The following is a 23,816-nucleotide window of genomic DNA, read 5'->3' on the forward strand; positions in this document are numbered from 1 at the left end:
CATCTTAAACTATTTGAACGAAAAGTAATGTTAGTACCAAATTTGATACTCTAAGACTGTGATGTTTTAGTTTAAATCAGAAAAAGGCCAATAATATGCAGGCTATTTTACCATATTAGTGCTTTGCAAATTGTGATTTTATATTTTGCTTAAGAGAGCATGAACAGTAAGCCATTCCTCCATCAGTCCAACTATTCAGTAACTTATTGTGTTATAGTAACTTTTATTTTGCTTCAGAAAGAATATAGAAAAGTTAATCAGTGAGAGATTCTGAAAATTCATTAAACTAATGACACTAACCTCAGTCTGAAAACTACACAAGTAAAATAACAACCCAAGAAAGGGGAGAAAAAACCTATAGAAAGAGTAGAGAAAGTTCACTACACTTTTGCAAATTGTAACTGGGTTTATAAAAACTACTACAAGTAAGCTTCTAGGCTCACAGTACTTTTGACATAGTCGTGGTATGAGGGTTTGCCTGTCCTCCTGATCAGGTGATAGTTTCCCATAAAATAAGAGCCATGTCTTACTCATTCTTATATGAGCCACACAGCATACTACATATGTGCCCAATAAATTTGTGTCAAGCAATTTAAAAAAAAAAAACAAAAAACCTTCTGTTTATTTCTATGAACAAGAATTCTGGAAAGGTTAATTTAAATAACTGTACATCAATAGGCTGTGTACATTAACAATGTAGATACCTACTCCTAATCATTTAAAGTAAGTGGGGCCCATTAAGAGGGAGTTTTCCTGAAATTCACTCAGCTAAGTGAAAAATGCACCATTCACTGTAATAAATGAAGTCATAAATGCACTTCAAACAGTAATAAATTCTTAAGATTTTTAGCATTGTTTTCTTCCACTTTTAAGATTTCATTTTGGTAACAGAGGCATATAAGATCAAAATCACTGCCTTTTTTAATATATATTTTGCCCTATAAAAGATTCTGGAAGCGTATTAACATTTCAACATACCTACTGACAAAAATACATGCATTTTTTCATTTCTAGGTTACCTCTGAGCAGGAAGCTCTTAAGTTTTCACTACAAATTTAAGGGTAGGAACCTTGCAATGCATTTATTTTCACAAGTTAAACTGCTAACGCTTTTCTTCAAATCAGATTAACATAAAATGATACTAGGATTAAAAATTTACAGTGGTCAATCTGACACTGAATTGTAATACTCTTCAGAAAAGTTTTGCAAGAACAAGATGTGAAAAGATTCTAAGGGAAAATTATTTCTCCTCAAATACACCAATAGATTCAGAAATCTCTTCTGCAGAGAATTCTATCTGCTCAATTATAAAGAACTGCTGACATGCAAACCAGTCATAATACTGATAAGCAACCAAGAGGAGAGAGGTGAGGGGAGGATGTTCCAACATCACAAAATTAAGAGTATTAAATTCATATAATAAAAAAGGGAGTATAAAGATTTGAGATTAATTGCCTGTTGGAAGAAAAGGAATTGTCTTGTCATTCAGCTAAGCTCTTGACTACTAAGTTGTGACTTCAGGACAATTACTTTTAGAAAGGCTTTTTACCAAAAATGCTGACAGATATAATCAAATTAAAAGAAGCCACTTAGTATATTTTGGCTTCTTTTTTTTTTTCCTTTTTGTGAAGTACTTCATTATTATATTAAATTTTCTTAGGTTACATGAAAGTACAATCATTTCATCAAACATCAGTAAGAAATATTTTTCCATCTAAGTCTCATACGCTAACAACTAAGACTAGGGGTGAATGAAATCTTACCAATAAGAAACAGAACAAGTTACCTTCCTTCTGTTTGGCTTTTTTTTGGGTTTTGAAGTAAACATGTGAGAACTATGCCCATTTGTTTAAAAATATATATATATATCAAAGGTTATTAAATCAGAACTATAGAATGATGTTAGCATTCAATTATCCAAACTACAACTAACAGATGAAAACATGTATTCCTATGAAAATTACTCATGGAGTACTATTTGAAAGCTAAGCTAATCAAAAGGTGTCATTCAAGAAATTTTGTGCACATTCTATTTCAGTTAATGTGCCTTTCGAATTCTTATTTTAGATAACACTGCTTTCAACTAAAGCTCTGAGGAAACCTCTTAACTCAAGAGAGTACGTATATTAGACTGAGCACAGGAGCCCCCAAAGTGTGTATAAACCTACTCACCACACTGTTCTTTCCCTTCAACTTTGTTTATTGATGTACTGAACATGAAAAAGTACAAAGAATCCAAACACAAAAGAAAACATGTACAGCCTCTTAAATACTCAACAGAATATATTTTCTATTCCAACAGATGTGAATTAAGTCATACTGTACAACTTCAAATAAATACCAGCCTTACATTTTATTAAGTGCTCTGATAAACACTGTAAAGTGAAGCACAATTTGCATGCCCTCTCATCAATGCCTTGGTTTGCTACAGTAGTATAGGAAAGAAGCATGTAGCTGCTGTTTTCCCGTGAGGGAAACCTTAGTTTTTTGTTTTTGTTTTTTTTTTTTTTTTAAGTATATACATGTATTTTGTTTTTTAGCTTTTTTTTTTTTTTAAACGCAGGTTAACTCTGACAATCTAAATGCACCTAAGGATATGAGAAAGTGCTAAGCCAATTGATTTCTGAATAGCATTGAGTGGGTCAGCATGAAAACTCGCTTATTCACTTTAGCACGCGCCTCACAGTATATGTACTGTACTATACTGAAAAATTTTATAACTACAATTTTAAATAATAAAAAATAAAACTCAACGCAACCGCAAAGATAATGTACAACTATGTTATGCATAGCACATTGCCTGTTCTAAGGGGAAGCATGTGAGCATCTCAGTTTATACAAAAAGCAGGACGTAACTATATAGTTCTCAGTGCATCCTGATGAAGGCATTTTTGCCTTCAGCTTTTTTGAAAATTTATTATAAGCTAGATGCTAATCAGAAAATATTTTGTATTTTTTAAAATTTCTTTCATACATGGTAAAGACTTATTTTATTATTTCCCCAAATAGTGGTTTAAGCATCATACAAAGTTAAATTTCAATAGCATACAGATATTTATGATTTTTGTATGAAAAATGTAAGGAAATTTGTTCAAAACCTATGGTTATACTCATTTTTTTTTACCACAAACATATTTATAAACGAAAATGTAGCATCACCATAAACAGCTGAAGCTAGACTATCTACAGACAAAATTAGCAACAAATCTGATGCACTGTAAATTCAAGTCCTCAGGACAACAAAAGTGATTAAGCAAGACCTCAAGTAACAATGTTAATGCCATTTACAAAGGAAAAAACTGATACAAAAACATTCAAAACCTGAACATCACTTGGCATGTAAGGGGAAAATAAAATAAAATTAGCTGAAAGGTTCATAAACACAAGGTCTTATTTACATTACACAAAGCTCAGGTGTTAGCCTTGAACATAACTTTCAAAATACCTTCAAATATATCCAACTCAGATCACTTTTGCCGATTTGCTGCAGTACAAATCATGTGCAACATCTTTTTTTTTTCCTTAAGACAAAACAATTCTTCAAACAATACTGCAAGTACATCACTAAACACCATGAGCTCTATCTGAAGGGATTTCTTTAGGAAGAACAGATTTTTCCCCCATCTCTTGGTAATTTAAATTTCTTGCCTGCTCTTATATATTCTTTTGTAAATTTTTTTTATTTGTTTCAAAATCACAAATCAATGTGAGCCACCTATCGCATAATAACCAGGATGATCAGACGCTCCACTGGTGATTACAAAAATGAAACCAGCAGTGTTCCCCATTGATTCTACTACTCCTTTCATACAAAGATCTCAAAAGTATTTTCTACATCATAAATCTTTCTAAATTTTCCAACCACTGCAAATTTCCTGGTAAATTTTAAAAGCTCACTAGGTGTCATATGAAGAGATTTCTCAAAGTATTCAAGTCAAAATATTTGTTCCAGGACCAGTAAAAAGTTTCTCCAAATTTTCTTTTTTATAAAAATAGATGCTTTTTTTAAACCCACATCAAAGAGGCTCTTATCTCTTTGGCAAGGTACTGCTTTACGAAAAGTTCTCCAGTATTCTTACAATAAGCGTTTATAATGTAGCCCCCCCCTTCCCCAACCCAAATCATAATTACAAAATAAATACTGTTTTTAACTCCATAAATAAAATTGTAAACTTCAAAATACTTTTCTTAGACATAACAGCAATGCTTTAAATGTAAACCAAACACAAAGCTAATCAGAAAAAGAAAAAAAAAAGGGGGAAAAAAAAGACACAACCAACTGAAGAATTACAACACAAAGTCTCAATATTTACTCACAGGTTCAAGGCAGTTATGTAAAAAGAAAAGAAATGTCTTCCCTTAGCTGAAACACTTTAAAAGGTCCACCTTCTTCAAAGAAGGCAATAGAATGCAATGTGACAGGTAAAAACCCTGTACCTCTTGTCCATATTCAAACATAAAAGATATTTAAGAAGTTTTAATTCAAATACTAGCAATAAAAAATCTCACATATTTCTTAGGATGCTAAGTAGTCATTTTATCCCCATCTCAACACTGACTTACAAAGACATTTACTAATGTATAAAGTTTCTCTTAACTTGCCTTTGTTGTATAGTTTTCATATATAAATGGACTGAGGACAAGAGCTCATTAGGCTTTGTGCGTTTTGTTTGTCTTAAAGGAGACCTGCAGGACTCTGTCTCCCAGACGGTATCCATTGAGGCTAGCTATCGCCATGGCAGCCTCATCATAGTTTGTCATAGTCACAAATCCAAAACCTTTGCATTTATTGGTGTTAAAGTCACGGATGACCTTCACGTTGGTGACAGCTCCAAAAGGCCCAAACATTTGCCACAGGATACTCTCATCTGCATCGGGAGCCAGGTTGTACACAAAAATACACCACCCTGTTCCTGGATGTCCGGGGATATTAATTCCAGCCAAACTGGTCATTCCATCAATGGTCATTGGAGAAAACCTACTAAACAAAATAGGAAAAACATACACATACACACAATACACACGCACACACACACAACAGAAAGAGAGATTGGTTACAGCAATGGACTTAAATATTTTCCCTTTCCCATACCAAGACTTTAGGAACTCCCCTCCCCGTTATATATACAAGTTGATGTTTCAACCAAAGTGTGTGTGTGGCTTACAGTGACATGCTATATTATCACAGTATTAACAAGTTATGAAATGGCCATTCTATGTCATGTTGAATACTATTACCACAACAGCAAAGAAATATATTTAGAACTGGCATCACAAATTAAGCAGGGTTGGGGTGAAGGAACCAACACATACATAAACATGCTATAACGTCGCAATGCAATATAAAACAATAATGGACCAGGTGGTATCCAGTAGCATAAATATTCCTTGAGTCAACTGTGCTTCTGAGAGCAGTTTTTCATTAGACTGTACATGCAAAATAAAACCCAACAAAAACTTATGAGGGGTGTCACTCCCAAAATCAAAGAAACTAATTAATCATGGTAAGGGATTATGAGTATCATGAACCTCTATCATTACCTCTTTACTCCATAAGCCATATTGAGCAGATTGTCCAACCTGCAAAACACACATTTAGCAAACTTCAGTTTTTAAATTTTCCCCTTGATGTTCAAGAAAGTTGGGCTTGTTACTGCCACCTTCCAGGGGATATTTGTGTAGTAATTGTATACAAAGTCTCAACACAATGGGTCTTTTCACATTCCTGTGAGAACAGGTACCCACTGGCATAGGAACACTAAATTCTGTCCAGTGGACATAGTTTCTCTCTACAATAGTCAGTGCAAATATGGAAATCACTGGTGGTCATGAGGGAACTATTCAGGGAGCCTCTGGAACAGTGAACTTTTGTCTCATCTTTTGTCAGAAAGGTTCTAAGTGGTCCACATATGTACCACTATATATTTTAATGTTACTGTGCATTTTCACCAGCCTACTGTTTCGTAAATAGTTGAAGGTGCATTGATTGTTGCTCTGTGTTGCCCAAAATCACAAGGCTAGGAAGTAAATGGTGGCAGTAATATTCAAGCTTTGCAAAATCCCATGAATTCCTTTCAACCTCCCAACTTTGAAAACTTTTCAATCCTTCTAAGCGGTACAAAGACCCTTATAGATAACCTCAGCCAAACTTAATGTGCTCAGCTAAGGTTTAAAGAAATAAGAACACACACCCACACACACACAATTACAGTTAGCCACAAAATAAGGAGGTAAAACCCCAGCCTAATGATGTACTCATAGACTATGTTATAAAAAGTGTAGCCAAGTATAAGGTGTAAGAAGCCAGGCAGAACTTGAGCTTCTTCTTAAATTTTAAAAGAAGAACTATTTAAAAAACATACAACCCACTCTTTCCTCCTCTTTCAAAAGTTACATTGATTTTACAGTATTTGACTCTTCTTGCTTCATCAGTTTCACAGAGACTATCCTGATATCCCATATTTCCACACTGCATACCAATGAATTACATTTAAAGGAGGCAGACACAAATTAAAACACTACCCATACAAACATCCTTGATTGCTATAATATTCAATACTCTCCAAGACCCATGATCAGACAGGCACTTATTTTTTTCTTTTAACATCTCTAAAAGGTACACGAGAAAAATGTTTCAACCCTATAGCATAACCCATGGTCTCAACTGAGGCTCTAGAGCATACATGGGAAAAAAAAAAAAAAAAAACTGCTAGTTTTATGAAAACTAATCTCAAAAGGAACCCTGGATTCATACATTGCTATTCCCAATCACTTCTGGGCATTTTGTATATTTCCTTAAAATGAAAAGAACCATGCTGATGTGATGTAAAGTGTTAAAGAAAAAGAACAAAGCACATGACCAATGATCCTCATTTCCATGTATCAGTATTGACCCCACTACTCTCTTGGGAGCAACACAAGTTCATGTCTCATCGCCCTGCTGAGCATGGAGCACAGATCTAGATTACAAGGTGCAATGAATACCTGTTATAGCTGAATAAAAGCAATGAGGTTACCAATATGACCCTAAACTACAATAGTCTGGAATGAAAATTACCAGGGGGGTTGAATGGCAAGAGAAAAGGTACATCTATGAAAAGGGGACATTTGGTGGGAGGACTTTGTTTCTGGGAGGTGGTGAGTATAGCCACAGATGCATGTATTTAAACTCAAAAATAAAGGCCACATACACCAAAAAAACAAACAAAGAAAAACACCAATTTGTATCGTCAACTTAAGTAATGTGCTACAGAAAATTTTATGAGACTACTACTAGATGTTTATGTAGATGTTAAGAACAAAAAGAAGGTGCCTGCCTAAGACTACACAAAATTTAGCTGGTGGAATATAAAAAGGGCCCACATGCAAGAAAAAAGGGAAAAGAAAAATCAACTAAATTAAATAACTCTAAACCCTACAAATAATCCTCAAAATCTCTCCAAGTCACTAACCATGACCTGCTTTGAATTATTAAGCCATAACAAGATCATCAACTTACCACCTTATCCAATTAGATGGTATCATCTGTCCTCTAAGAGAGAAAAAAATTATTCAAGAGGATTGATACCAGTTTCTTCCAAAAGGAACTCATGATACTGCAACAAGTATACTCCTTAACTGTAATGCAAGTGCTGATTTAAAAAGGCTCCTTTAAAAATGCATAAAGGCTTATAGAAGCAGGCACAGAGGCCATTAGACTAGATCACATTCAATAAAATTAAAGCTGTTCCATAAGTACAGATTAAAAAAATTGGCTGAAAGTTGTATTCAGCTACTATGTCCCAAGAATATCCTTAAGGGGCTTGAATTACACTATCCATCCAAATAAATAAGGCTGTTCCTTTTTTTGAAAATTGTAGTCTACTAAATAAGCATGTCAGATCAATAGTACTCATGTGAAAATAATTATTCTAACTATTCACATGGGGTAACTGAGTCATAAGCCTCACAAACCCACTTTTAAAATTAACCCTTACTATACAGATACTTTAGCTTAAAAAGATAATGACTATTAAAAGTATCCCTGATTATAATATTTATAAATTGCATTCTCCACCACAAATCCCAAGGAATTCAACATAAAACTTCACAGTAAAAAGTTTTCTAAGTGTCTGCTGGAGAGTAACAAATTCAAGGCTAGGATAAAATACTTGCCTAAGTATGTAAGACCTGAACTAGGTAAAACTCAATAAAGTACCAACAAAACCAGTTCTCAATTCAAGTCATTATGAGGTTAAAGAAGTAGTTCAACTTTAATTCAAACAATGAAGAAAACAAACAAACAAAATCAAATGACAGTCAAGTTTTTAAAAACACTGACAAACACACAACAGTTTAATCCTGAATTTTAAGAATAAAGGTTTAAATTTCTTCTAGCACTCAATCTAGATCAAACTTACAGAGCTCAATGTCTAACCCATAAATGGTTATCTGGAAAGAGATCGTTGAAAGTGGGATACTAAGACAAGAATTAGGAATATGGAAAGAAAACATGCATCTTCCATACTTCTCTTTAACAATTCCCTTACAAAAGACAACTCTTTTCCTTTTCTCAAAATTTGTGTCCTCAGGAATCAAGGACAGGAAGAATGTCCATGTCAATGATAATTAGAACTAAAGAGAAAAAGCACAGCATAGGTTTTTTTTTTTTTTTTTTTAAATTAACTTGACCAGCACAATATTCTGTCAAATTCTAATCTACCAAAAAATGAGAAGCATAGCATGCAGGAAGGGAGGTAGGTGAGTTAAAAGCAGGTACAACAGTTAACAACACCCTAATAGCTGAGTCACCTGCATGCCCACAAGCACTAACCCCCTGAAGATTCTGCCACTGAAGTTCTCTGGACCAGTCTTCCTTAGAATTAACCTTCATTCTAAAGCAGTTTTTTAATAACTACTGTAAAACAAAAGTAAGAGCTTACATCAGAAAACACAAAATACAGCCAATCATTTAAACTAGCACAAATATCTACTAACATTAAGTGTTTCATACTTTCACAGTGTAAAACTATTATGTTTTAAAATTTTTCCTTTAGCTCAAAATCCATACTATATTCCAACAAGCCCTGAAGATTATTAATTACCCTGCTACCTAAGAAATATCTCTAAAATTCCTTCAGGGTTGTATATGCTATGGTTACAAAAATATATGTCATTTATCTGAGATACCACAAATGTAAACTAAATGCCAGAAATCTGACTTTGGGAGACTTCTTTCTCCACAAGGGCAAGCATCAAGCAGCCTAATGCATCTCTTCCTCCAGTTCAATTGCAGCAACTATCCACAGTTACAAGTGGCAGTCATTGTGACAGTATCACCTCTTCTCCCAGCTACAGCCAAGCTAAGTAGCAACTGAACATGGCCTAGCCCATGGTAAATTTCTTGTTCATACTTCAAACACATTATATTTTTAAAAGGAAATATTTATTTTTTTAAATATTTATTTACTTATGCATAAAGAACTGGGGTACAGGCCAGAGATGTGGGAGCAAGGGGTGAGAGGATTCACCAGAGACAAAATGGGGAGCAGAACAGGCGGACTGACTGAAATACACTGCTGAGAGGAGCAGCAGGCAGGCTAGAAAAGGTCAGCTGTGCCATGTGGGTCACTGCCCAGGCTGGGGATCAAACTCATGCTGCAGTGGCTATGATAGCTTCATAGTGCCATGCTTTAATCCACTGCACCACCAGGGAAGGGTATATTTAATTTTATATCCACTCTCTTCAGTACTCTGAACAACCCTAACGGGGGAAAAAAAAAAAATGCATGTGACTTAAGATTGAAAAAAATTAAATCTTTACCAACTGACACTTATGATTATATTTTTGGGTAATTATTCTGCTCCAGTAAGGAAAGAAATAAAACTGATATTGATAAGCTCTTGTGATAAAGAAAAAAAAAAAATTTGCATGGGAGTTAAATGGCATTATGGTTGTGGTATACCATATGTTGAAGAAGGGTATTAAAAGATGTTCTAGGAAATAAAAACTGAGTGACTTGCTTATGAAACGAGAAGTTCTTTTGTGCTGTTTAACTTCTTAAAGTCACTGTTCTTCTCATGTCCACATTAGGGATGTTTTACAAATGACTTGGTTTGGTTGTTGCCTCAGGGTTAAGATAAAACTTTACAATTTTTAGTATATATACTTTTTTATGAGATAAAATGACTTCTTTGAGTTAAAGAAACATGGTCATTCTCTGGACTTATGGAGGTCAGAACACTACCACCCACAAGCCAAATCCAGAATTCCATCTGTCTCTGCATAGCCCTGAAGCAAAGAATGGTTTTTATGTTTTTCAAGTTGCCTACAAGAAGGCATATGCAACAAATCTACAAAATCTACTATCCAGTCTTTTACACAGAATAATTCCCAATTCCTAAATTATAAGAAATAAAAAATTTAAACAGGAAAGAGGGAACAATTTGTAGAAATTAGTATATTCACGAAGATTATATATCATTAGTGGTTGGTATACATATAAACAAACTAATTGAAAAAGATTTACCTAAAAACTGAAGCAAAAATAAAATTTCATCATAAAAAATACTTTTCAAAAAGGGAAAATCATAAGTAATGACAATAATTAAGAGCTCTCATATCTTATAGCTCAGAGTTTCAGGTCTCAGCACCACTGATATATTAGGCCAAGTAATGTGTTGTTGCTGGACGCTATCTTGCACACTGTAGGGAATTATTTAGCAGTACCCTGGCCTCATCCAACTCGATGCCAATAGGACCCCCCACTCAAGTAATGCCAATATAAGTGTCTGCAGATATTACCAAATGTCCCCAGAGTGGCAAACCTGAGAACTACTATTATGGATTATCTTACTTTTGTCCCCCAAGCCCACCTCCCCATTTCGCTACTAGCAAAATACACTATACCCCAAGTTGGTTTTTTCTGTGCCCTTAAGAAAAAGAAAGCATTAATAATAACAATAGCATGGCAGAGAATTCTGTCAATAAAAGTACTGGACAGGTAACCTGAGAGATCTGAGTTTAGCACCTGGGTAAAATAATTGGACCATACTTACCTAAAACGCTGTGCCTGCTGCGCTAGAGGTCCTGGATACCTTCTGTTTGGAGACTGGTACAGCTGGGAAAGAATGGCCTGATTGGTTTTTTGGCTTGGATTATTAGCAAATTTTACAGTGATTGGCTCTGTGGCACCAGGAGGTTTCTGGCCATTTAGGCCTTTGATAGCTTCTTCTGCTTCAATCCGCTTGTCAAATCGAATAAACCCTACACCCCTTGATATGCCTATGTAGATTCGGGTAAGGATTTGGGAAAGAAGAAGCAGAAGAGAGGGAAGGGGAAAAAAAAAGGATGAATTAATTTTCCTTCTCGTAAACATGTTTTTACTCACATATAACATCTGCCAAAAATCAGAAGTTTAACTTAGTAATTCAGGCTACTGAAATTTAATTTTTTTTTAATTTTTTAAATTAAAAAATATATATATTAACGCATGAAGTCCACATACAATTAAAATGGCTATAACATGCTTATCAATAAGCCAAGATGAAAAACAGCACCAAGTCTGTCTCTCCCATATACTCACGATTATTTCAATATCAGTAGCATGCCTGAGTTCTATTTTTCTTATGCTATTAGACAATGAGTTCAGAAATGAAGGCCCTACTCCCCACCCCCCACCTCCTGCTTGTAACAGGAAGAATTGAATCAGGCATTTCCTAAAAATATTTAAATGCTATGCTAAAAATACCTGCATAGTGGTAGGTGTATTTTCAGCTAAATTTTGAACACATTCAAACTTAGTAATATTACCAGGGTATCAATTCTCACAGAAAAATTTCTAAGGAGGCTTTTCCAGTTCACTGAAACTCCCTCACTACTTGTAATTAGTTGTACTTTATGAGAGAAATACTATATGATGAAAAATTATAAATGAGAACTTATTTTAAAAATTGATGAAATAAACACCTCCACGATTCCTAGCTTCAGCAGCATGTTCTGAGCATGGATTATCATGCCCTGCCTTGTGACCATCTTCATTCTGAGACAAGAATGGGAAAGCAGAGGGTTGGCCAAATATCTGTCCAATTTTTGAGAAATGGTAGAGGGAAACCCAACTCATTCATTTAATTAGTTTGAATAAGCTAATTCAACCCTAGTTAGGGTGGTCAAAGCTGGCCATCATGTGATAAGCAGTTGCAAGGAAATACTTTCTTGGCAAGCAAACTGATGTTAACAATACCAGCCTGGGACTAGTAGGTGTAGCAATGCTGGACGATTATGGTACTGAATAAAAGACTGAGAAGTCATAAAGATATGAGAAAATTCACTAGCCCATCACTAATAATAAGATTCTCCAAAGGAATGAAGGTCTACTTGCTTTACAGTTAATATAGCATAAGCTCAATGTTTTAGACTCTGATTCTAAGGCTGCAAGGCATTTTTTTCCGTAGTGTATTATCTCAGACTCTACCTATCACTTTACCTTTCCTATTTAAACTATATCCCATGGCACAAATCCTGATGGTTAACAAAAACCAGCTTTTGTTTTTTATTTCAGGTCAATAACTTTTCCTTGAAAAATAGAAAGATGGAATGGTAAAATGACAACAAATATGTACTTTTAATTGTCTGGTAACTGCTATTAAAAATTAGTAGCCCCAACTGTTTAAAAAAAAAAAAAAGTAGCCCCTAGGACTTAAATGTTCCATGAAGAAAACATCAGATTCGCAATTAAATGACCTTTATACATGCTGAATCCACCAAAACCCATGGTCCTCAAACTAGAGCATAAAGCAGAATAACCTGAAAGGCTAAGTAAAAGTCCATCTTCAGAGTTTTATTCTTGAGGTTTTGGATAGGGTGGAGAATTTGAATCCCCAGCAAGGTTCCAGAAGGATGCTGATGCTATCGCTTATAAGGATCACACTTGGGAACCCCTGACTAACCTAGAAGGCAGTGGAGCAGATCCACTTTTAAGTTCATATGTTCAGAATGGATTAGCAGTTAAGAGACTGGCTTTCTGGAACATAACTGAAAATTACTTTCAATTTGCCAAGTCCTCATTAAGAATGAATGAGTTTAAAAGCCTGGATAGCAACAAAATTAATTTGTTTAAAGCAGCAAAAAAAAAAAAAAAAAATCCCTTTTATCTTTTTATCTGAATTACTAGGCAGGAATTTCTTTCTAAACCCATTCTCAATCTGTGTGGTATAATGCATTGTGACAAAATGTAAATGGAGAATTATGAAATGCCAACTATAGGGGGGAATATGTCTTTATATATCATTTGACCAACTTTTCCACAAATAGCAAAATATAGAAGCTATTCTCCCAACCAAATATGTAATGACAGCTCTCTCTACGTAGAACTTTAAAAGTAGTGCTTCCTATGAGGCAATTAACAGCGAAGAGAGGCATAAAATGGACTATATCTGATCAAATTCATATCAACTAAATTGAACTTCATTTGAAGAATTAAAAACCTGGCCTTGTTTTATTGTGGCTATTTCACTGTCCCCCTAAGAAAAAACTACAGACATTATAACATGTATTTTCCAGTGGTGTTTTCATTATAAGAAAGAACAAAAATAAGAGGGAAGAGAACTAGAAAAGGGTGAGGAAAGAGAAAAACAAAGAAAGGATAACCTACCATTATTATTTGTTAATACTGTAGCTACTTGAGTATATGACACTACTGGTGACTTATTACCCCTCCATGCTATGTCTCCCTGTATTTTAACATTTTTTTTTAAAGAATCAGTATTGTTTTTATAATAGAAATGTAAAGCTCAGCTTTTAAAATCCATAGTCAAAACTATATAGCTAGTTTTCTTTAAAAGCTTTGGTAAAAGGGGCCCTCACATAAAAAGAACTCCAGTAATCTTACTATTCTTCTCATTTCAGCTTTGTTAAGTAGATCATACATAAAAAAATTTTTACCATTCAAAATGTCAAACTCATATGTCTATAGAAGACAGCAAGGACCTGGAAAATAGCCTTACTAGCAATTACCAGCATAAATGTAATTTAATTCTCTCAGAAAACTAGCCACATAGTGTTGTATTCAACTTCAAAAAAAAAAAAAAAAGACTATTTATTAGAGCTTTATAAAGAGGATGGGGCCGTTTTTCATGCAGCAGCTTGGAAACAAAAATTATAACATCTGCAAATTCATTACAAGCTATGAAACAGGCTTCGTACCTATACCTTCAAGGTGGAAATGACTTAAGCTTGCTCACTACCCTCCACAATCTATACTTATCCATGCATATTTATGAAGAAAATTGCATTTCTTGGCCCACATATACCTTTGATGTGTTCTAGAGGTAAGACTGCTGTATGGGAAGGCAGAGTATTTCACAATCTGCTAGTCATAGTGTAAAAGATTTTCTAGAGCAGCTGCCTACTTACCAGTGACCTGGTCAACAAGAATACGAGAAGTAATTATGCGTCCATATTGTGAAAAAAGCTGTTCCAATTCCTTCTGGGTCATTGTTTTCGGAAGTCCACTGACATACAAGTTTGCATCTCTGATAGAAGCTGAACTTGGGCGAGCATAAGAAACCTGGAAACGGGAAGTAAAATTATATGTACAGGCACACTCAGTTACTTCCCTCTTACAGAAACTCAAAGGCATACAAAAAACACTGAATTTAAAGCAAACACAATGTTAACTATTTTATTCATTTCTGGAGAAATTCTACTGAATGGAAAATGTCATTCCTCCAAGTGGAATATTTACCCCAACAGGGCTTATTAAGTTTTCATAATATACAAGTGGTATAAATAGCACAGTACTACTCATGATAACATGTTATTTTCACTGAGATCAATTCCCTAAACTAGGGATTTGGGGTTAATGAATTATTTAGCTTAAGGACTCCATTTCATGTAATCTTACTACTTTTTTTTGTAAATCTTTCCTATCTCTGGGAATAGTGTTGCAACTTTACTTAAAAAAAAAAAAAAAGAAAGAAAGAAAAATCACCCTATAATCAGCATACTTTTATTTATTCTAAATAGCTTCTTACATATCTACATTCCCAGGCTATATCTCTAAATTCCCAGGAACTTAAAAATGTGAATGAACCGTATTTCCTGTCATCATCTATTGTTTCTTATCCAGAAGACCTTTGTTAATCTTGACTTTCAAAAAGTTTGAAGTTCTTTGTTGACTTGACCCACAATATTATGCACCTTTTGTAAAAGCTTCATCTTTAAGATAAAGTATCCAAAATTCTACAAGGATGGAAAACAAAGTAAGTTCTATTGCACTAGTTTACCATTAACTTTCTTCACATAAGCTCTATGAAAGAAGAAACTACCCTTATTATTATCCTATTATTTCATCCTCAGTTATCTTGACATGTAATAAATACTAGAAATATTTGTTAAGTCAAAAACATTACACTCCCACTGACCCTGGAGAAGCAAGTAGCTTGCAGGGCCACAGCATTTATGGGGCAGTTCATCAAGTCATCTAGATCTTGCCTGAATTATAAGAGCTAGTACTCTCCCATCGTTGCCAACTTTTAGATAGCCCTGAGTCTCGTATACTATTTCTGGCCACATTCCCTTTCATTGAACTGTAAGCTCTTGGACCACCTGCAAAGATAGAAATGCCACAATACACCTCATTTTCCTGATGATTCATAAAAATATTGAAGAGTTTAACTCTAGGATTAATTTGCTGGATTACCATGGTACTATGATTTCTGCCTGCTCATTGGTATCACCTTTAATCTAACTTATAACAAACGCAAAAAAAAAAAAAAAAAAAACACTTCAATTGAACAACTTTTGATATAAAACATCAAATATCTTCACCATAGTTTTGATTATGCCCACATGGGCCTCCGTGGTGGCAGAGGGGTTAAATCTCAGTGCTATCACATTAGTACCACTGCAGCCTGAGTTTGATCCCCAGCCAGGGAGCTGACCTCCATATGGTTCAGCAGACCTCTCCTGTCTTGCCCACTACTCCCCTCAGCAGTGAATTTTGGTAGACCTGCCTCTTCTACATCCTAACATGTTTCTAGTAAATCCTCTCACCCCCAACTCCTCCACACCTATGGCCTATACCCCTTTTTCTATGCATAAATTAATTTTTGGATAAATGAGGCCCACAGCTTTCTGTGTTATTACTTTTAAGCCAGGATTTACTGTTTTATTAAGGTCTCACTATCTTTCACCCCAACCCGAGGATTATTAACATTTAATACCCTTATCCCATATTCAGTAAGTCCGTTCAACAAGTGAAAAAAGGTTATTATTTGGAAGTGGCCCTGGGCATTGTTCTGTCCTATAGATATAAGGTCTTTGGAATAGTGCTGGAGAAAAGACACATGATTAAGCTTCCACAAGGCCAGCAAATTCCTAGAAATAGCAGGTAAACTCCTGAGAGCATGCCTTTGATCTAGACAACCAATACAAAGCCCACATATTTTTCTCTTATCAAAGGCTGAGACATAAAGCCAGTTATTCCTGCTACCATAAATCATCCCAAGTTCCAGGTACCAGACCACCGGGGCACCCCTTTCCAGAGCTCTCCAAAATTGTTTAACCTATCCAATGCTAAAATTCTTCAATATGCCTTCCCTAGTCACCCTTTGTTCCCCACTAGAAACTCAACAATGGCTGTGAGCCATACTGTCCTTTCTTCTCTGCCTTTCTCACCATCCCTAGTGCTTCCCCACTGGCTATATGTGGCATTTGGTGCCTTCCTGTTTCTAAAGACCTGTAAGTATAAATGTCTTCCTACATTACTGTTATTCCCATATCTGCAAGTCTTACCATTCCTGATTAAAACAAATGCCAGGTATTTGTTGAACACTGCCACATTAAAAGGGCTGCTTGAGGTGGTAACAACCTTCTTAAAATAGTTTCAGTAACTGGCCCTCACTGGTGGCGCAGTGGGTTAAAGCACAGCACTGAGAAGCTAAAGCCGCTTCCGCAGGAGTTCAATTCCCACCTGCCCTGGAGGTGACCACATGGCGTGGCAGGCCTCTCCTGGCCCACCTGCTGCTCCCCTCAGCAGTGTGCTTCGTAGATCTGCCTGTTCTGCTCCCCACTCTGTCTATGGTGAAGCCTCTCACCACCCCTGCATCTCTGGCCTGTACCCCAGTTCTGTATGAACAAATAAATAAATCTTTAAAAAAAAAAATAGTTTCAGTAACTGCCAAAGAACTGGTTGCCATCACCATAGGCAAAAAAGAGGTGACTGGATTGTGCATGAACTCAAAGTGGTAATGAAACAATTTTTCCTTTTAACTCACATGTAGGGGTTATGAAATGTCACCATTTTCAGAGTACTTCTAGTTTATTATTATTATTTATTTATGCCTCACAACAACCCTATTAAGTACACACAGCACACATTAGTATTTTTTAGCTGGGAAAAACAATGAACAATATGTCTAAAGAAACAACAATTCTGGATTCACATTTCTTCTAACCTCACACTGTCTATCAGTTCAGTTTTCTTTCATGACACAACATAGCAACTAACTTATTAGTGCACTTATTTTGAAGATTGAAAAGATGTTAAAATGCATACTTGTAGACTGAACATAGATTCTAGAAAACAGACTGAAACTAAAAATTATAGCTATGTCATTTCATTTTCTATAAATGGGTTTTTAAAAAGTGATTGCCCTTCAAAAAATAAGTGAATTTTCCCAACAAAAGATGACTTGGTACTAATTGAGACAACTGGAAAATTTGCACACAAGAGTTTGAAATTATTTTTTACTACTTTCCAATTCTTAGAATGTAATTAAATATCCAATATCCCCCATTCACTTTCAGGCAATAAAGGGCAATTGTTCTCTTTCCAGACTAATACACGGTATCTTCTCACTACAACTTGTTTTGTGGGATTAAAGTAGCCTTCTACCCATGCATATATCATATAAGATATGCATCTATAAGATCCTCTTCCAGTAAAAGAAAAAATGTCTTTTCTTTTTCGTTTTCTACTTCAACGGATTATTAACAGAAGATGCACTTAAGACCAAAGTCATAAGAAGAATCACACTGTGATAAGAACTTGCATTTTGGAGGGTCAAATCAGTTTCTTCTACCTTTCAATTATCAGTAACCTCCATTTTGATTTGTGTGTGTGTGTGTGTGTGTGTGCGCGCGCGCTTTTGGAAGTCATACTGATGCCTTGCTTTAATGTCCAATAGAGAGCCACTGTTGAGCTATATTAAAACCTCAAAGCGTAAGTCTACCTTTGTGGTTCTTCAGAACTAAAATCCCTTGGAAAAGACCCAAGAGATGGTTTTGTTTTATGACAAATTCTGTATTAAAAATACTTCAAAACAATGAACCTCCAGCATATGTTCCTTTGGGGTCAAAACAGCTTCTTCCTTCACCAAGTGAAAGCTGTTCTCCAAATCTACACTCACTGTATTAATAGATGGGTTTGGATTTTACATTTTCACTGCCATTTAAACAGGTGAATATTTAATGCCTGAGGAGCAAGGTTATGAAATGTCAAAACTACTAAGTGAAGGATCTAATTTAAGAGGCAGTCAGAGAGTATGCAATTTAAATATTTAAAGATGATACAGGGCGAACAACACTGAACACCAATCTACTCCAAAGATAGCAATTTAAGACTCAAGTTTATTCTGGAATTCCTCACAAACCTACAAGTGATATAATAAACAAAGACATGCAATACTGAGATTACTTGAGGGGGAAAGATGAGGGACTGTTAAGAGGTACTAGGCAAATACATGTTCTAGCTAAGGCTTCTCAAATTATTTTTCATAAATCAAACTAGACAAAATAGAAATAAAAAAAGAATTTATCAAAACGACTAAGCTGAAAGTGAAACATTTTGAAACACAGTATAATCCTTGTATTTAAAAATTCATTTTTTAATCAGAAACTAAAACTAATTATAAAAATTCAGTAACAAGTAATACACAAGGGCTATTAAAACAAGTTAAACAAAATATACAAAAAAATTAAAAAGAAAAAGATCTTTATTGCATGTTCATAATAAAGCTTTAATTATCACGACATCACTTTCAATATACATCCATTTACAGGTTTTTATTCAAAAATACAACTTTTCTTTCTCTGATTCATCACAGAAAGATAAGTGACAATAGACACTAATATCAACAGATTAAAGTGATAATGTCTCTAAATAAACAAAGCAATTCCTTCTGTATTAAGCTATAGACTTCTAAAACATCTACCATGAGATGATCAGAGACAGAGCAATGCTATGCATTTGCCAATTACTGACCCAGCATTACAAACATGAAACCTTAAAAAATTAGGCACTTGACACTTGCCACGTCAGACCTTTTTCAAAAGCTCCATTCAATCTTCAGCTGAAAGGGGTGGACAAGGTCATAGTTATGCCTATTTAAACTGAGTTAATTGCGATTCATATCAAAAATAGGACTGTGTGAAAGAACACTACCACTAACCTAAAGTTGGTTCTGATTCTGGTAGACAGTTGCAGAGGTCTCATGACAGTATCAAAGCTTTACAGATAGGTGACTAACTTGTGCTTCCAGAAGAGCTCAGAAATAAAATACTCAGAAGACGAGCTCTCCAACCACAATTTAGGCCACAGACTTCAAATTCAACCCAAAGGAGAAAGTATATACTTTGATCTACTTCTAAATGCAAAACCCTAACCAGGAATAGGTCTCAAACACACATCAAGGCATGTGTACATCACAGTCCAGGATTAAAGTTTATGTAAGGTTAGTTATGTTTCACAAAGGGTTGCAAATGAGTAAATGTGAGAGAACAAAGCATACGGAAATAAGTCCATAAGAAATTAAAGATTAGCTCTAGTAAAGGTGTTAGAGCTAAAATAAACACACCTAACAAGGATTAGAAAAGGTATTACAGATTAGGTACCTTTAATAGGTATTCAAAGATACAGAATTTTTAAAGTTACATCAATGGAACCTCAAATCTTACTGAGACTAGATTTGTTAAATGTTTCACATCTATATAAAGATCATTTGAATTCAAGCAATTACATTCAATCACATTATTCTCTGCTTGAAATCTCTTAGGGGTTCCCAAATGCTTTAAAATGTATTCCTTATCTCTTCATTCTTTATGCTCTGGGCATGGCTATCTTTTCTACAAAAACACACAACCACCAGTAGTTTCCAAAAGCTCTCACACTTCCCTGCTTCTTTCATTAATCTAAATTTTAGTCATTTCAGACTTAAGGTCATCACCTAGTCCCTACATAGTCAATTCTCATTTGTCCTTTCCACTCAGCCTGAGCCAGGTGCCCCAAGCATATATCCACAACTGTATTGTACACCTCACTCTCTTACACACTGAGGAAAAATAACAAGATGTATTTAGCTATATTACCCTGCGCAGTGGGTTGAAACAGCACTGAGAAGTGAAAGCTGCTTCCGCACAAGTTCGATTCCCGCCTGCCTGGGAGGTGACCACATGGCATGGCAGACCTCTCCTGCCCCGCCCGCTGCTCCCCTCAGCAGTGTACTTCATCGATCTGCCTGTTCTGCTCCCCACTCTGTCTATGGTGAAGCCTCTCGCTACCCCTAAGCCTCTGGCCTGTACCCCAGTTCTGTATGCACAAATAAATAAATTTAAAAAAAATTTAGATGTCTTGAATCTGCCACAGGCTTGTCAATTCATCAGTTTAAAATTATGTAATTTTTCTAGCAAAAGGGATAGATATTGGGAGGATGAACAAATGTTTACTAGGAGATACCAAAAGAAATATACAAGGTAAGAACCTTCACTTTGCTAAATATTCCATACATACATAGACATGTGAAACACATCAAGATGCATTCCCTTATAACAATTGTTATATTTGTTCTATTAATAAAGCTTGAGAATAAGATGTATTTGAGAAAAAATCTAATAGGGTCAGGGAGAGGAAAGAGTAAAGAGAAAAAAAATCAAACTAAGTCTTGAGATGCATGCTTTAAATCAGTTAAGTCACAATGTTTCCTAGAATAATCAGATTCTTTGGGGTATTAAACATGCCATTTTTTAATTACATAACATTTAACAGAAAGTAAAAACAGCAACTTGCTTTTACACTAGAGAATCCTGTGTCACATCATGTTCAAGTTTTAGTGCAGCATTATTAAATAAAATTCAAGGCAGTTGATACACATATCTAACAAAACAGATTAAACTCAGTGTAAATGTCATACAAATAAGAGGATGCATCATATATGAGATTTTTAAAATACTAAACCTACTAAATAGTCACATGGGTGGGGCAGATTTATGCTAATTGAAAAATCTGTATTAAGCAACTGATCATAAACTAGACTTGACAAATTAGATTTCCTTTTTCACACATCTTAAATTCAGTCTCTGTAAAACTATTCTGAGCAATGGTTTATTAAATTTTATTCAAAACCGTTTCATCCATGTGTATCAATTAAATGAGAGTCCAAACAGGCTATCCTGACAGACATCTTTATTTTTTATGAAAGTTATCATGGCTGCCAGATCTTATCTGCCCCTTTACTGCTGCTTTTGCTTGTTTGTAGCACATAGATTGCTGAAATGAGGACTCTCCAGTTAGTAGAGGTAATTATTTACAGTAAAGACATTCTTGAAATGCAACTTAAAGAGACCACAAATGCTGTCCAAATTCCTAAAGATCTCAAAAATAAGACAAGATCAAAGGTTATGGATATGGCATCTGAAAAGGTGGGTAGTTTAATCATATCCTCTACTGCATTGGTGGTAGATTAGTTATTCCAAGTTCTAAACAAAATCCATCAATAAAAATGTTCTGCATTCTATTTCCAATGCAGTGACTTCACTTAAGCCCATTAAAATTTTAGAAGGTGATTACATTTAAAATGGTCTCAAAAAAAAAAAAAATAGAAGTTTCAGCTGTAATCACCAAATAATCCATTCTAGCCCCCTCTGCATTAGGAAATTTTCAGTAGTTATTAAGAATACAAGTTCCTTTACTCTTAAGCAAGGAACATGAGAAAGGAGTCTATGTTTATTTGGTTACATAGTTTTGAGGAAAAGTAACAACAATAGGTTAGAATTGAGGAAAATGCCAAGCAGTAAGTAGCACTATCTCAAAAAACTCATAAAAGGCAGAGGAATATCAAACGGGTTTTTTTTTTTTTGTGGGGGGGGGGAATTCTATCTACGATAGATTATATTATGAACTAGTGGTTGGAAATTAATGCTTATATAAGAACTTTCCATAGTTACAGAGGAATAAACATATATGGATATGAACAGCTAAAGTCTTGATTCTGTCATTTACCAGTAAAATAATTCAGGAATAATTTCCTTAGATCCTTGAAACCTGTATTTCTTTATTTGTAATTTGATGTTAATGATAGTACTTATTATTACAAGGAAATCTTACAAATATTAAATGAAATAATAAACTAATAGCACAGAGCTAGAGAACCATAATGTTGATTATGATATAGTGATTTCATATAAATGTATTTGTAACAATAGACAATGATAGCTCCTGACATTCAGTAAGTGCCTGCCATGTGCCATGCAGTGTTCTAGATATGTTACTACCAGTAGCATTCCCAATCGTAGGAGGAAAACCAACAATTATTATTCTTAAATCCAAGTTCAGATGAAAAGGGGGGGGGGCACGTGGTCTAAGGAATACTGATGCACTTTAACAGAAAAAGTGTCTTCAAAATTCATAGTAATTAATATCAAAATTAATTCTTGAATATTCTAAGTATTTTGTAATATGATAGAAGATCCAGTAGATAGCCTTCATTCTAGCTAAAAAGGTTATCCTGCTATCACAGAGAAAGTCAAATTCAAGCATTGTCAAATGAGCTGATAGAAAAAGATCTATTCAAATTTTATTTCTCCAATCAAACCACCACATATTAAATAAATCTCTCCACTTACACATTCGATCTCAAAGAGGTCTGCTAAGAAACTATAAGGAAATGCAAAATGAGAAAAACAGGATATATTTTTTTTTTTTTAGGGGACACAATGGTAGAAATTCTAAGGAGATTCATGGGATAGCACCATTAGATCTGCATCATATGTATGTTTCCAAATGTGGGATGCAACCAGCAAGAATAACTCACCACGCAACCAGCAAGAATAACTCAATGCAATTTCACAGTATGAAAAATAATAAGGACAAATCACTAGAAGATAATAATGTAAGCTTTTCATTTTAGACATTCACTGTCTATACTACAAGGAAGCAGGAAAGACTTGAAAATGGGAAATCTCAGTATTTAGTATTCAACACTCAGAAGTGTCTGGAGCTTCAACATTGCCAGAGCAGCAGATCACTTCAAAGCCTCCTCCCAGGGCTACAGCACTGTAATTCACTTAGAGAGCTTTTATATTATTAGGCTTTAAGCTCCTAGAGGGTAGAAGAAACTACTGATGATATATGCTTGTCTGACAACCCCACATACCAAATATTCACTCCACTAAGTGTTGCATATTTTCTATAGTCTCCTGCAGGGACTGGCTCTGAAATATCTCTTTAGCATGGTGATTAGAAGGTGTGATGCTTGAACAAACAATCTGGCTTTTTATGCTTCAGTGGGAACAATACAAGTTAATGTGACTTAAGGAAAAAAAATGAATGTACTTGGAAAGTCATTCTTTAGTAATGGTTTAAGGATTTTCTCAAATTTCTAAAATCTCATTAGATAACAATAAAAACTCTACTGAAACGTGTCACAACTTTACCTCCATAAAACACACTTAAATATAGTTTATGTGGTATTTAAGCATCTACTACTGTATCTAAAGTACTGTGAAAGAATTAAGATACTAAATAGGAAAGTCAGACCTAAATAAGAACCATACACTACTG

The 23,816-nt window shown here is 34.8% G+C and overlaps 1 protein-coding gene across 4 annotated transcripts in view; it reads right to left on the minus strand.

The window, feature by feature from the left end:
- Positions 1–2,182: 2,182 nt before the first annotated feature.
- Positions 2,183–23,816, minus strand: part of ELAVL2 (ELAV like neuron-specific RNA binding protein 2) — a 129,429-nt gene continuing 107,795 nt past the window's right edge. For 2 of the 4 annotated variants that reach the window (XM_012721434.1, XM_012721435.1), the window contains 4 exons: positions 14,393–14,546; positions 11,038–11,263; positions 5,542–5,580; positions 2,183–4,981 (listed from right to left, as the gene is read on the minus strand). In XM_012721434.1, the coding sequence (XP_012576888.1) occupies positions 4,651–4,981; positions 5,542–5,580; positions 11,038–11,263; positions 14,393–14,546 (750 nt within the window). In that variant the 3' untranslated portion in view covers positions 2,183–4,650. The remainder of the gene's footprint in view (positions 4,982–5,541; positions 5,581–11,037; positions 11,264–14,392; positions 14,547–23,816) is intronic. The other 2 variants (XM_004677694.2, XM_012721433.1) reach the window with 1 other exon arrangement.

This window comes from Condylura cristata, unplaced genomic scaffold, assembly GCF_000260355.1.
Source record: "Condylura cristata isolate star-nosed mole 26May11 unplaced genomic scaffold, ConCri1.0 scaffold00006, whole genome shotgun sequence".
NCBI classification, from domain to species: Eukaryota; Metazoa; Chordata; class Mammalia; order Eulipotyphla; family Talpidae; genus Condylura; species Condylura cristata.